Source organism: Rhinolophus sinicus, linkage group LG10 (assembly GCF_036562045.2).
Source record: "Rhinolophus sinicus isolate RSC01 linkage group LG10, ASM3656204v1, whole genome shotgun sequence".
Classification (NCBI taxonomy): domain Eukaryota; kingdom Metazoa; phylum Chordata; class Mammalia; order Chiroptera; family Rhinolophidae; genus Rhinolophus; species Rhinolophus sinicus.
In genome coordinates this window covers 71,613,149-71,628,674 of record NC_133759.1, presented here as the reverse complement: position 1 = coordinate 71,628,674, position 15,526 = coordinate 71,613,149, and the positions used below count along the sequence as shown (strand labels likewise).

Sequence of the window (15,526 nt, the reverse complement as noted above, 5' to 3'; positions counted from 1 at the left end):
TGAAATTTATCCATATTGTGTGTATCAGTAGTTTTGTTCATTTTATTGCTGTATAGTATTCCATTGTATGGACATACCAATTTGTTTATCCAATCTCCCGTTGATGAACCCTTGGGTTATTTTGATTTTTGGCTATTAAGAATAAAACTATTATTAACATTTATAGCAAGTCTTTTTGTAAACATGTGTTCTCATTTCTCTTGCGTAAAATACCTAGGAGTGGAACTGCTGTATTGTATGACAAATGTATATTTAACTTTTTTTTTTAACTTTTATTTATTTTAAGTGTGTTTTTCCAGGACCCATCTGCTCCAAGTCAAGTAGTTGTTTCAATCTAGTTGTGGAGGGCGCAGCTCACAGTGACCCATGTGGGGATCGAACCGGCAACCTTGTTGTTAAGAGCACCGCGCTCTAATCAAGTGAGCTAACCGGCTGCCCCCGTGTATATTTAACTTTATAAAAAGCTGTGAAACTGTTTTCCAAAGTGATGGTACCATGACAGTCTCACCATTAGTCTATGAAATTCTAGTAGCTTCACATCCTCAAAAACATTTGGAATTGTCAGTCTTTTTAATTGTAGTCATTCTAAAGGGTATATAATGGTACCCTATAGACCAGTGAAAATCTGACCATACTTGAGATTATAAAAAGCTTCCTAGGTGATTCTGCTGTGAGGCAGCTTTTTGATATGTCCAAAACAAATTATATGTGGAATGGACACAGAGGATGCATTGAGGCTACTTACTGTATAATATTATTAACCATGAATTCCTTAAAAGGTGGAGTGTTCTTTGTTTAGAATCATGACCTGGCCAAGATGCTCAACTAGCACAATAGGTAGGTCTTTTCCCCAAAATCACCCCAGAGGGACAATAGAAAAATGAACAAAAGCTTTGAAATAGTCCTGGGTATTACTTCTGGCATTCCAAAGGTGTGTTAACCTAGATGCACAAAAACAATGGACAGGGCTGACTTAAAAACCTTTCACTAAAGAAGTTATAGGCCTGGGGTGGGACTACCCACCATGACCTATCCAGTTAGGAATTTATGATCTATTACAGCACCGCTTTTCAGTCTACCAGCTATAAAATAAATGTCATGGGGTTGTAATGTACAGCATGGTGACTATAGTTAAAAAGACTGTACTGTGTCTTTTAAAATTGCTAAGAGAGTAGATCTTAAAAGTTCTTAACATAAGGAAAAAAACCGTAACTGTGGTGATGGATGTTAACTAGACTTACTGTGGTGATCATTTCACAATACATTTGACCCTTGAACAACGTGGGGGTTAGAGGCGCCAACCACCCACACAGTTGAAAATCTGTGTATAACTTAAGTCGGCCACTTACACAATCCACACATCTGCACAGTTCAAAGCTGCATTGTTCAAGGGTCAACTGTGTATATAAATATTATATCGTTATGTTGTACACCAGAAACTAATGTAATGTTTTTCCCCTCCTTTTTCTGCCTCCCCCCCACTCCAGTTTAAGCTGTTGTTTCTCAGTCTAGTTGTGTAGAGCACAGCTCCCTGGCCCATGCTGGTATTATGAGCCTTGCGCTCCCCTGGCTGAGGCAGTCAGTTGCCAGTCCTCAGTTGGCCGCTCACAGCAGCTCATGGCTCTTGCTGGCTGCTGGCCACACACACTGGCCACTGGCCGCTCATGGCAGCACACAGCAGCCCACAGCAGCCCAGATCCAGGAAGAGCTGTTGTTCACAATCTTAGCTGTAGAGGGCGCAGCTCACTGGCCCATGTGGGAATCGAACCAGCAACCTCAGTGTTAGGAGCACAGTGCTCCAACCACCTGAGCCACCAGGCCGGCCCTAATGTAATGTTTTATGTCAATTACATCTCAATAAAAAAAAAAAGGCAGAGAGACTAATGAAATCAGCAAGAGAGAAGTGACTTATCACATAGAAGAAATTCTTGACAAGAATAACGGCTGATTCCTCATCAGCAACCATAAAGCCAGAAGGCAGTGGGATGACATATTCAAAGTGATGAAAGAAAAAGACTGTCAATCAAGAATTTTATATAAAGTATAAATATCCTTCAAAAATGAAGGAGAAACTAAGATAATTCCAGACTTAAAAAAAAAAAGAACAACAAAAAAATGTCACTAGCAGATCTACTTTACAAGAAATAATAATGGTATTTCTTTAGGCTGAAATGAAAAGATATCAGACAATAACGAATCCACATGAAGAAATAAAGAGCACTGGTAAAGACAGAAGTAGGTTGAAAGCAAAAGGGTGGAGAAGATATACCATGCAAACAGTAATCAAGAGAGCTGGAGTGGCTGCACTAATAACAGACATAAAAGACCTGAAGATTAAAATTGTTACTAGCAACATAAACACTTTATAATGATAAAAGAATCAATCCGTCAAAAGGATATAACCATTACAAACACATACATTTAACAACAGAGTCCCAAAATACATAAAGCAAAAACTGATGGAATAGAAAGGATAAATACACAATTCAATAATAGCTGGAGAGTTCAATCTCATTTTTCAATAAAACAATTAGAAGATTAACAAGGACAAAGAAAACTTGAACAACACTATAAATCAACTAGACCTAACATATACAAAACACTCCACTCCAACCGCCCCCTCCCCCGGCCCCCCAAAAAACCAAAACCAAAACAACAAAAAAATCCCACCAGAATAAACACTTTCCTCAAGTGAACCTGGAACATTCTCCAGGACAGACCTTACATTAGGCCATAAAACAAGTGTCAATATATTAAAAAGCTTAAAATCAAAGTATCTTTTCTCACCACAGTGGAATGAAACGACGTAAATAACAAAAAGAACACTGGAAAACTAAAATATGTCTTCAACCTGACAGAAGGCATCTATGAAAAACTGACAAACAATATACTCAATGGTGAAAGACTGAATGTTTTTCCCTAAGATTAGGAACATGACAAGATGTCCACTCTTGCCACTTCTATTCAACGCTATCCTGGAAGTTCTAGGGCAATTAGACAAGAAAAAGAAATAAAAGTCATTCAGAATGGAAAGGAAAAAGTAAACTATCTCTATTCGTAGATGATATGATTTTATACATAGAAAATTCTAAAGCATGTATAAAAAAACAGAGTTAATAAATGCATTCAGCAAGGTTAGGTTGAACAATACGAAACCAATATCCAAAAATCAATTGTATTTCTATACACTGGCAATGAAGAATCTGAAAATGAAATTAATAAAATCCCATTTATAAAAGCATAAAAAATAATAGGAATAAACAACAAAAGTAGCTCATGACTTATAATGAAAATTATAAAATATCATTGAAATAAATAAAAGGCCTACATAAACGAACAGCCATATTCATGGATTAGAAGACAATATTGTTAAAACTTACCAAATTGATCTACAGATTCAAGGCAGTCCCTATTAAAATCCAACCTGCCTTTTGTAAAAATTGATAAGTTGATTCTGAAAATTTAAATGCAAGGGACTCAGAATAGCCAAAACAATGTTCAAAAAGAAGAACAAAGATTGCAAGACTCACATTCCCTGATTTCAAAACATACTACAAAGTCTAGACTGTATGCAACGGTCAGAAGGACAGCTATACAGCTCAAAGGAGTAGAAGTGAGAGTCCAGAAATAAACCCATACAACCCACACGTTTATGGTAAATTGATTCTTGACAAGGGTGCCAAGATCATTTGGTGGGATAAGAATAGTCTTTTCAGCAAATGGTGTTGGGACAACTGGATATCTACATGCAAGTCAAGTTACCCCCTAGCTTATGCCACATGCAAAATATTAGCTCAAAATGGATCAAAGACCTAAATGTAAGAGCTAAAACTATAAAACTCTTAGAAGAAAACAGGTGTAAATCTTTATGACCTTTGATTAGACACGGTTTGTTACATATGACTTCAGAGCACAAGCAACCAAAGAGAAAATAAATTGGCTTAATCAAAATTAAAAGCTTTGTGCTTCAAAGGACACTACCAAGAAAGTGAAAAGACAATTCAGGTATGGGAGAACATATTTACAAATTATGTCTGATAAGGATCAAGTATCTAGGACATATAAAAAACTCTAATAACTCAACAGAAAAAGACAAGTAACCCAATTAAAAAATGGGTAAAGGATATGAGTGGACCTTTTCCAAAGAATGAAAATAGATATAGATATATAGATATATAGATATATAGATATAGATGTATCTATATCTATATATCTATATATATATATATGGTCAATAAGCACATGGAAAGATACTCAACATCAGGGAAATACAAATCACAATGAGATCCATTTCACACCCACTAGGATGGCTCAACATCACTAATCATCTGAGAAATCCAAGTCAAAACCATAATGAGATACCACCTCACAACTGTTAGAATGGCTATTACCAAAAGACAAGAAATAACAAGTATTGGCGAGGATGTGGAGAAAAGGGAACACCTATGACTTGTGGGTGGGAATATAAATTGGTGCAGCCACTATGGAAAACAGTATGGAGGTTCCTCAGAAAACTAAAAATGGAATTATCACATGGCCCAGCAATCCCACTTCTGGGTATTTATATGAAGGACATAAGAACACTATCTCAAAGGGGTATCAGCAAACCATGTTCACTGCAGCATTATTTATAATAGCCAAGATATGGAAGCAATGTAAGTGTCCATTGATGGATGAAATGGATAAAGAACTTGTGGTTGGGGTGTGTGTGTGTGTGTGTGTGTGTGTGTGTGTGTATCTCCTCAGGATCTAGATCACATTTTTGAGAATTTCTGCAATAATGGAATCATATGTATTAAAATTTGTGGGCTACAAAGTAAAAGTTGTACTTTGAGGGAAAGTTATAGGCTGAAATATTTATATTAATAGAGAAAACAGTTAAGTATCCATCTTAAGAAATTAGAAAAGAACAGAACCCCAATGAAAGCAAACAAAAGAGAGGATTCAAAGAAACAATATTGTAAATGAAAAGGGAACATAATGATAAAGATTAAAAATATATTAAGAAAGTATTAATAATAACCATAGATCAACAATGTTGAACACTCAGATGAAAGAAACAGTCCTAGGAAAATATAACTCACCAGAACTAACCCAAGAAATATAAAGCTTCGAGAATCCCATATAACTAAAGTCTTACCTATATGTGCCTGTGTCTGTGTCTGTGTATATACATATATACATACATACACAAATGCACATATACACACACATACATGTACACATAGACACACAAAACTCCCACAAATAAATAAGAAAAGCACTGGTAACAATAAAAAAAAAATGGGCAAAAGGAAAAACAGGCATTTCACAGAAGACGAAACACACGGCCAATAAACATATAGAGATGCTTCACATAACTTGAAATCAGGAATGGCATATCAAGACTATTCCAATTTACCCCCCATTTGGTTAAATGGTGTTGAAGAAGACGGAGACCTACAGAATCTCTTATACCTGTTGGTGGGTGTTAACTGTGACCTACTTTGGAAAACAGATGTTATTGTCTCTTAAAATGGAGGTGAACAAAGCCCCAGAAATTCCACTCTTAGGTGTATTCCTAAGAAAAATTCTTGCACATGTACAACAGGGACTTATAAAAATGGTTCATAGCAGCACTGTCCATAATGGCAAAAACCATGGAACAACTGCAAAGCACATCAACAGGAACGGACAAATAAACAGTGGTATGTTTACACAACGGGGTATCATACAGCAGTCAAAATGAACTTCAGGGACAAGCAATGTGGTGACTCTTAGTGATACAATGCTAGGAGGACAAAACAAATTCCCAAAGACTACATATAGCATGACACACTTCTTAAAATGTTCAAAAACAGCTAGAATAACTAATGAACATGGGATTCAGAGTGATGGCTCCTTGGGCCGGGGGGAGGCAAGGACTGGGAACAACCATATGGATAGATGCAGGTTACTGTCAAGGTCCTAACTTTTATTTGGGACGATGGCTTCTTAGATGCTTGGATCATTAATGAAAGTAACTGATTAAAAGGGGGCTCTGGGGGTGGCCAGTTAGCTCAGCTGATTAGAGCGCAGTGCTCTTAACAACAAGGTTTACAGTTCGATCCCCACATGGGCCACTGTGAGCGGCGCCCTCCACAACTAGATTGAAACAACTACTTGACTTGGAGCAGATGGGTCCTGGAAAAACACTTAAATAATACTTAAATAATACTTAAAATTACTTAAATAATAAAAGTAAAAAAAAAAGGCTATGCAGGCCCAGATGACGAGTCTTTCATGAACCAGGGATGGCATAATCTATGTGCACTTCAAGTAAGACAAAGAGACGCAACCAGGTTCCTGCCCCTTTGGGTGGTTTTTCCCCCAACACAACATACTCCTTCCTCCTCACCCCCCCACACCCGCACAGAGCCTCCCCTGCTCCCCCCGCACCCCTCTGCCCTCCCACCCACATCCCTTGTGCATGGCGGGCCATGTCAACACCCTATTTCCATGAAACCCTTCCCTGTGCCACTGTGAGCAGGGGTCTATGAGCCCGTCTGCCCCCAACGGTGAACTTGTCTAGGACAGAGGCTCACCTGGGCAGAGTGACAGTTTGCGGAGAGCCCCAGCCCTCGCCCTTAACGACCTTCTCTGCCAAATCCCAACCATCTTGCCAAAGCTTGACATGTTTCAGGCCCCAATTCCCACCGACTTTTGGGGGGAAGTCAAAGTGAGTTCTTCCCCCCTGCTCCCCCCCCCCAACTCTGGCCCTCCCAGTTCTGCCCTGTGCCCAGTGTGGGCCTCCTCCTCTCTGGCCTGGACCAGTTGCCTACTCCAGCCCTTTCTCCACACTGACTGCCAGAGGTCCTTCTAAAGTGTATTCCAGATCCCGTCTCTCCCCGATTAAACCTTCCCATGGCTCCTCACTGGCCTCAGGATCAGTACAGCCTCCTCGGCGCTTTACGATGAGGCCCCTGGTGACCATGTCCCCTCGCCCACCACACAGCTGTACTCTTAGTGCCATCAAACACGCTTCTCCTGCAACCCAAGGACCCACTTCACTTAGGGAAAGCTCTTGACCCTGCAGCCCAAGGTCAGGGGTCCCGCCCTCCTCCAGTGTGAACTCTAATCTTAGACCATGCATCAGCGACAGCTCCTCATGCGCCTTAATCTGCTCTTAGCACAGGGCCTTGCACACAGGAAGCAGCTTCTGCTGGAAGGGCAAGACGGCCTCCTATACTCTTGCTATATATTTTACGAGCATGCTCTCCTGTGACAGCTTTTGGATTCATGCTAAGTTTTAAAGGTTTTGTGTTTTTTCCCCCTTCTGACCCAGTGTAACGCCCTGACGGCATCTTGTCTTTGGTGGCACAGTGCCAGGCTGGTGCCTTTGCTCATTAAGGATAAGCGGGCTGTCTGAGGAACCCACGGTGCTTCCTGGACCCCACACCTTCACTCACCGTGTTGAAGTACTCGACGCCGGTGGCTTCAAATGCCCTCGCTACAGCTTGGGTAGTGGCCACGCAGGCTACAGGGTGGCCATTGCCAATGGACTTGCCCATGGTGACAATGTCGGGGACAAAGTCTTTCCCTTGCAGCTGGAAGGCCCAGAAGTGCTTGCCTACTCGGCCAAAGCCCACTTGAATCTCGTCTGCAACAAAGACCCCTCCGGCCTTGCGGATGTGCCTGTAGCAGAGGACAAACTGCTGACGGGAGGGGAGGCGGTGGTGAGAGGGATCAGAGCAGGAGCTGGCAGGTCTTGGTCTTGGGACTCTGAATCCTGGGCTCTGCCAACAGAAAGGCGGGGGCCTTCGGCAAATGGCTGGCCTTCTAGGGGCCACTATTTCTTCAGGGGCTTTGAAAAATCTGGCAAACAGGCAAGGCTGAAGTTGGAATTTGGAACAAAGGTTGGGAAACCCTATTACAGCTCGGTCTCCCTGGGGCAGCCCGACCCACCTACTCACTCTGCCACTTTCGGGAAGTAGCCAGCAGGGGGGATGACCTGCCCTCCCACACTGGGCAGAGACTCAGCGAAGAACGCAGCAATCTGTGGATGAGACAGGATGTCAGGTACACGGCCGTGGTAGTGCTGAGCAGCAGCTAAGAGTCCTGCTAATGTTGGCTCTAAGCAGGATGAGTTACCGTCATCGCTGCATCTCCCACTCGGGCTCCACATCACCTCTGAGGGGCTGTGACTGTTTTCTCTCAGGCCTCAAAGCAACTCTTACGACCTGGCTGCCTCCAGACCCCTGGACTCAGCATGCTGCAGATGAAATCCACTTTCTCGCCGTAACCCCATTCCTTCACTGCCCCCAGGTGCTGACTGCCATCCCTGACCCAGCCCATCCATCCATCAGCACAGCCTGACTCCCGTGTCCCACCTTTGCAGCCACTCCTTCCCACCCGCCTGCATATTCCCAGCTCCCAGCAGATCTGCCCATTTCTGCCTTGGCCTCCTGTGGTGCCTTTGAACTGGATGCCTCTTCCAGTGCACCCTCCCTGGTCACCAGAGTGATGCCTCAATCCAGACACTGAGCTTGTGGCTCTTATTTAAAACCCTTCCATGACCCCTTTTGTTTACAGCAATGATTTCCAAACTGTGCTTTCTCTTGGAGCTGCTTCACAGGCTGCCGGGATGAGGGAAAAGCCAATGGGGTGGAAAACCGGTCCCCCACCTCTGCTGCCACCAGAGCAATCTCTTTTCTGGCTTTAAATAAGTGGGTGCAGAGCACTCAAATGCATAGGCCAGGCTTCCCGGATCTGGCCTCGTAGCCTGCCTGCCTTCACCATATATCCTGTGTTCGGCTGTCACTCCTTCAGTGAGGCCTGCCAGAGAGCCGCTGTTCTTCTGGGGTATGACACGCCTATCCTGCCACTGCCCTGCCCTCCATCCGCTACACTGGCCTGGATGGGGGCTCCCAGTGCTCACTTGCCCTCAGGCTGGCCCCTTTCAAGTGCAGCCCTGGTCTTATTACGCTCCCTCTTACAACCCTTCAAAGGTGGGCACGGCCTCCAGGCCCTCAGCACGGCACCTGTGGGCCTCTGGCACATGGCCCGCCTGCCTCTGCAGGCTCATTCCTGCCTGCTCAGCCCGGCCCCACACTCACGCAGTTCCTCACGTCCACGCAGGCTGCCCCTCTGTTCAGGATGCCTTTCTTCTTCTGCTCCACACCTCACTTGAGTGGCTAAGTCCTACTCACATTATGTTACTAAAATCAGGCAGCGCCTCCTCCAAGGACCCTTCCCCACAGCCACACCAGTCCAGCCTGGGCCCTGGGTCTCCTGTAACTCCCAGGACACATCTCTACCTAAACTCTGCTGAGCACATACCCGCTCCCCCCACCAGATTGCCAGGTTCTGAGTCTCTTAGCGTTCCCAGTGTCTAGCACGGGCTGGCGACAGAGGAAGTGACGTTACTGTTTGCTGGACTGGACCCGTGCGGATGTGGTTACCTTCCTGCCCTGCTCCTGTGCGCGGCTGAGCACGCTTTTCACCTCGCTGGCATACGCCTCAGCTGGATTGGGGTGGTCCTCCCGGTAGGGGCCACGGTAGGTGTCTGGGAGCGGTGCCTGTGTGTGTGGAATGACAGCGCTGTGTCATCCAGGCTGGGAGTGGGCACCGACCTGGGGTCCCCGTGGGCTGTGCATACCACATGGACCCATTCCTTCTGGCCATCCAGGTCCCGGAACTTGTAGGGGCTGATGTCAATCAGGGAGCTCAAGTGACCATGATAAGCACTGCGGAGGAAAAGGGAGGGTGGGCTCAGGCTCAGGTGGCACGTGTGCCTGGCCTGGCCTTGACAACTGTCTACCCACCTCAGGAGACACACAGGGAAGACCACGCTTTCTGATACAGCCCCCGGGGTCCTCCGGCTGGGACCGAGCACAGGCCGTGGACTCAGCAACACTTCCTACAAGGCTGCTTACTGGCTATGTAATGGTGGCTAATTGGGCTCTGTAAAGTGGGGGGCTTCTCCTCAGTGTTGTAATGAATCTAAAATGTGCTCAGGCTCTAACCCTGGGCCTGCGCCTTGTACAGCAGATACTCAATACATGGGAGCTGCTGTCGGAACAGTTTTAATACCGCAAATGTGGGACCCATGCTCACCCCCTCACAAAGCTTTTTCTGCTCCCCAGAAGCTGCCCTCCCAGAAGAGACCTGAGGAAAGAGCCCCTGGTGTGTGTGGGGGTGTCTGTATCCATGGCCCCTCATCCCTCCAGCCCAAGGGACCGAAAGACAGAGCCTCGCTGATCCTCGGTGAGCGGTGGGCCCAGGCTTCTGGGAAGAGCACTTACTGGTCTAAGACCACCACATCCCAGTGTCCTGTGTACTGGCGGGCCAGCCTCAGGGCTAGGTCATTGGCTTCTGACCTACAATAGAAAAGGGAGGCACCGCTCAGACAGCTGTCCAAGGGCTTTTCCTCCTGGAGACCTGCTCTCTACAGAGAAATCCAAGGGAAGGCGGAGCCCTGCGAGCAGCCATGAAGATTCAGGACACTGTTTGTTAGTCATTTGGTAAAAATTTATCAAATGCCTTCTATGTACCAGGAGCTGGGGGCAAAAATAGAAGGTACAACAGAACTTCCTGGAGCTTATATTCTACTATGTACCATGAAAGCCAAAAAAAAACCACAATGATCATTTTGATAAGTGCCCCAAGAGAACCAGATGGAGTCCTACTGTAGATAAGGGGTCCTGTGGGCTGAATTGTGTCCTGCAAAATTCATATGTTGAAGCTCTAACCCCCAGTACCTCAGAATGTGATGTATTTGGAGATAGAGCCTTTAAAGAGGTAATTAGTTAACACGAGAATGTCAGGATAGGCCCTCTTGTAACCTGAGTGATGAACTTATAAGAAGGGAAAATCTGAACACAGAGATACCAGGGGCTTATGTGCACAGAGGAAAGACCATATGAAGAGAGCAAGAAGGTAGCCTTCTGTACACCAAGGAGAGAGACCTCAAAGAAGCCAATCCTGCTGACACCTTGATCTTAGATCTGGCCTCCAGAACTGTGGAAAAATCAATGTCTGTTGTTTAAGCCTCCCAGTCTGTGCTATTTTGTTATGGCAGGTCAGACGGGGTCAGCGAAGGACACTTTGAGGAGGCAACACATGCACTGAGTCCTCAGGGCGAAGTTTCCGGGCACAGCAAGCAGCACATGCAAAGGCCCTGTGAAGGAAAAGAGCTTGGTGTGCTCAGGAACCGAGAGAGGCCAAGGGAGGCCAGTGGCAGTGTGGGAGAGGAAGTAGGGACACACGCATGGCCATGTTCACAGGCCCTTGGAAGGAGCCAGGAGTTTCGTCTCAGTGCCATGCAAAGCTGAGGAGTTTTAATCAGAGAAAAGACATGACTCGGCCTCCATTTGAGAAGGAAGTCTCTGGCTGTGTGTGTCTAATAGAGTAGAAGGGAATTAAAGTGGACATGAGGGGACGAAGAAGGAAGATAGGCAGGTAAGAGGTGGTGGCGGCCCTGGTGGCTGGAGACAGGTGAGGCGGGCCTGATGCAGGACTGGGTGGAGGGTTTCTGCTTTGAGCAGAGATGCAGATGGTGCTGCCAGTTACAAGGCGAGACAAGGTGGGGATGACTTCCTGGAACAGTCTGGGGCAGGTGCCTGGGGATGTGAAGGAGAGCCAGGGCCATGGTCCCACACCAGGTGTTGGCAGAGGACAATCAGCTCTTGACTGCCTTTTGAACACGTAAAGTTGGATATGTTCAAGAAGTCCAGCGGGCAGTTAGAACCATGAGGCTGGAACACATGGGAAGCATCTGGGCTTGAGACACATTTTGGGTGTCACCAGCACGTGCATATGTAACACCAGGGGAACAAATGAGATAATGAAAAGAGGAGAGGGCTCAGAGAGGACCAGCTCCAAAGAATAGAGGAGGAATTGGCAAAGCAGACAGAGGAGGAGAAGCTGGTAGAAAACCAGGGGTGTACAGTATCCTGGAAGCAAGACCAGAGCACTTCCAGAAGAGTGGAAACTCTGTGAAAACCTCTGAGACAGAGTAAGACAAAGGCAGCAGAGAGACCACTGGATTTGGCAACATGGAAGTTACTGGACTCTGCAGAGTAAATCTGGTGAAGTAATGTCCCTTCCTCCACTGCAAGGAGGCTCCCCACTCCTGGACCCAACTCCCTTCTCTGCCCAGAGAGGTTTCAGTTGTGGATGACCCTGGGCAACTGAAACGTACGTGGATGACCCTGGGCAAGCTATTTCCTCTTTTTGAACTGCTGTTTCCTTATCTATAAAATGAACATGTAACTTCCACTTTCTATAAGTTATTGCAGGGACTGATGACTGTACTACATAAATGGCAATGATAATGGAAATAATAGTTATGATAATCTAAATGCCATGACCTACGATTTGTTGGAATGTTCTCTTCTAGGAAGCAGGACTGGTTCTGTGCACACCATTACCTGCCATTTCTTTCTCCACTGCCACTCCTAGTGTGAGCTGCTACCACCTGTCTCCTGGCCACTGAAATGGTGCTTAATGGTGTCCATTCTTGCTCTCCTCTAGCCCTGATGACATCACTTACCTGATTACACCCTTCTGATGGCTTCCCAATGTTCTTAGGATACAAACAGATTCTGCACTTGGCTGATAAGGCCCTAGATGATGGGCTCTGCTTCGCTCCCCAGTGTTCGTTCACACCCTCTCCCCTCCATCACTGGCCGCCTTTTAGTTCCTCAGGTGTGCCGGGGTACCATGACCCTTCCTGCTGCAGGGCCTTTGCACAGGCTGTGCTGTGTGGTGACCAACCTTGACAAGAACACTTACCACACAGTGGGCGGCACCTTTCCTTCCTCCTGTCTACTTATCTCCTAGTCAGCTCTTAGGCTAATATCACTTCTTCAGGGAAGCCTTCCCTGACCATCTCAGAGCAGGCCAGGTCCCTCCACTGCTTCTATGACTCATTATACCCTGTACTTTTCCACCAATGACCCTTCTTTGTAACTGTTTCTTTGAAGAATCACTTGATGTTTCTGTTCTGTACTGAGCAAGCCATAGAAAGGGATTTTGGCTGTAGCCCCCACACTGTGCCTGTGCATTCCTAAGGCAGTAATAAAGGAACACATCACCTCGCTAAACCCCAACAAGCACCCCGGTAGGGAGGTAATGGCATCCCTTACTAAGAGACCAGGACACTGGGTCCGACAGAGTAAGCACCAGGGCCTACGGCTGGGGAGTCCAGGCACCGGTGCAGCAAGGGCTACCTCTCCTCCAGTCCACACTCAGTTGGCTACACCACACTACGCACACGTGAGCATCTCCCTTTGTTGTCACCTTACTCTCTTGCCAGTGCCGCCTACAGTGCACTCACCCAGAATTCAGGAAGTAAAACACACAGAGCTTCTCCGGCAGGGTCTCAGACAGCCTCTGCGCGTAATCCACGATGTTGTCGTGCAGGTATCGGCTGTTGGTGTTGAGCACCTGGTTCTGTTCGTGTGCTGCTTGGACCACTAAAGGGTGGCAGTGCCCAACTGGAAGAGGGCCACCTCCATCACATAGCTGGCTCTGCTCAGCCAACCCCACCACACCTCCCCAAGCCCCAATCTGTAAACACGGCCAAAGGGAGAGGTGGAGAGGAAAGAGAGGAGTCTGAAGAGATGACAGTTCTGGAAAGGGAGACCTAGAAAGGTCTAGAAAGACCTCTAAAGACCTGAGACTCTGGCAGAAGAAAAAGTTCTCTGGCAGAAATCCTATCTAGAAACCCATCTTTGGTGGGGGTATTTTGGGGTATGGATGGGGGTGGGGTGTCTGTCAGCAGGCTTGATCTCACCAGTCAGTGGGGGCTGGAGGTAATGACTGCCAGTTAGCCAGAGGTTATGCTAACAGCAGACATGTACTGGGAGCACACCTGGTGCCAGGCACACTCAAAGCAAATTACTCAATCCTCCAAAACACCTTGAGGTTGGTACCTGTTAATATGTTTATTTTGCAGATGAGCAAACTGAGGCACAGAGAATTAAGTAACTTGCCCAAGATTACCAAGTTAGTAAATAAAGGATAGGGGTAGGAATCCAGGCAGTCTGGGAGTAGAATCCCTGCTTTTAGCCTCTACTTTATTAGCCTCCAAGGTCCTGCTGAGTCACACACTCGCTTTCCATCCCCTCTGTCAGCTCCATCTGGATAACTGAATTCCTACTTCAGTTGCCTCGCCCAGGACATGAGATGGTCACTGGGGCTGAAGCCTTGCCCTGCTGCGTTGCTGGTCATAGCTGGGCCGACAACTGCTCTCTGAGGTCGCCATCAGAGTGGAACTCGATCCCGGGACCTGGCTCTGATTCCTGCCGGGTTTAGCACAGCTCCTGCTTGGAGACTTCTATCGCTACACCAGAGACTGCATCTCTCAGTCACCCGTGGCCCCAGTTCCCAGCTGTGCCCTGCTCTCCTGCCCTGCCAGCCTGAGGGAGGGTACTGACCGTGCGCCACATTGTTGATGCAGTCAATGTATTCCGCCCCCTGTTCATCATACATGTATTGCCCTCGGCCTCGGACAATCTTAATAGGATCCTCAGGAAAAAAGAGTCTGCAGGATGAGCTGTGGGGAGAAGCAAGGAGTGGATAGCCATGTCTGAAGACCTGAAGGGAGAAGTCCACCCGTCACAGGCCTCCCCCACCCCTTCTAGTTTCTGGAAAGGACAAAAGCTTGAAGGGCACCATTTTGCTTCCCTGCCTCCAATTCCCCCACTCCATAGGTGACTGACTGGAAAGGAGGAAAAGGAGCGGATAACCGGTTGCTAATAATTAAGTCATTTGAATGCTACGTGGCTTCATTCATTTCCGCATGTGCCCACATCAGTCCCTTGAATCCCGGGAAAAGGTGGCCGCCCCAGACCCAGGGGGGCTCTCTACAGCAGTGTTTCTTTGCTTGGATGGTGTAAAGGAGGACACCACATTAGGTGGCTGGCGGGCGGCCCTCAATGATTCTTACTAGCCAAGTGACCCTGCTACCTTGCTAGCTGCCAACCCCAAGGCGGCCTCACGCCCCATGTCCCACCAAGAGACCCTCGCACAAGTCTAGGTCAGACGTTCTTTAAGGCTGCTTGTGAAACAACTCCCCACCTCCACCCTCCGTCTGAACTTCAGTCCTCCCTGGGTCACTCTCAGGTCGGATCCAGGTCCTGGGGCGGGCTGCCCCTGGGCGCGGTTCTCCCAGATGCCAGGCAAAGGCCTTCTCCGGGAGCAAACGCTGCCGAAAACCCGGCAGCGGCTGCGGGTGGGCTCGCCTCCTGAGCCTCAGGCCGGGCCGAGGGGACCGCCGGAGAGGACGCAGTGGGGAAAGCGGCCGCCCGAAAGGGCTGCGAAAGGCCGAGCCTGAGAGACCAAGAAAGCTAGGGCCTGGAGAGGCCAGGCGGCGCTGTGGTCGGCGGGCTCTGCGCCCGACGTGCGTGCGTCGTGCGTGCGCGCCGCCCGCGCTGCCGTCTCGGTACCTGAGCAGCCGCTGCCTCCCAGCCAGCGTCGCGGTCTTCCCGCGCTGATCCGCAGCCATGACGTCTGGCGGCTGTCCGCGGACCTGCGCGAGAGGCGCCGCGGCCCCGCCCCGCCG

General features: G+C 47.5%; 1 protein-coding gene across 4 annotated transcripts in view; it reads right to left on the bottom strand.

Moving 5' to 3' along the window:
- The window catches only part of PHYKPL (5-phosphohydroxy-L-lysine phospho-lyase), a 25,816-nt gene extending 10,290 nt beyond the window's left edge, over positions 1-15,526 (bottom strand). For 2 of the 4 annotated variants that reach the window (XM_019711012.2, XM_019711015.2), the window contains exons 1-8: positions 15,411-15,526; positions 14,400-14,518; positions 13,298-13,457; positions 10,263-10,337; positions 9,617-9,704; positions 9,420-9,536; positions 7,932-8,014; positions 7,428-7,653 (exon numbers count right to left, since the gene is read on the bottom strand). In XM_019711012.2, coding sequence (XP_019566571.2) covers positions 7,428-7,653; positions 7,932-8,014; positions 9,420-9,536; positions 9,617-9,704; positions 10,263-10,337; positions 13,298-13,457; positions 14,400-14,518; positions 15,411-15,469 — 927 coding nt within the window. In that variant the 5' untranslated portion in view covers positions 15,470-15,526. Of the gene's footprint in view, positions 1-7,427; positions 7,654-7,931; positions 8,015-9,419; positions 9,537-9,616; positions 9,705-10,262; positions 10,338-13,297; positions 13,458-14,399; positions 14,519-15,042; positions 15,376-15,410 lie in introns of those variants that run through there. The other 2 variants (XM_019711016.2, XM_019711014.2) reach the window with 2 other exon arrangements.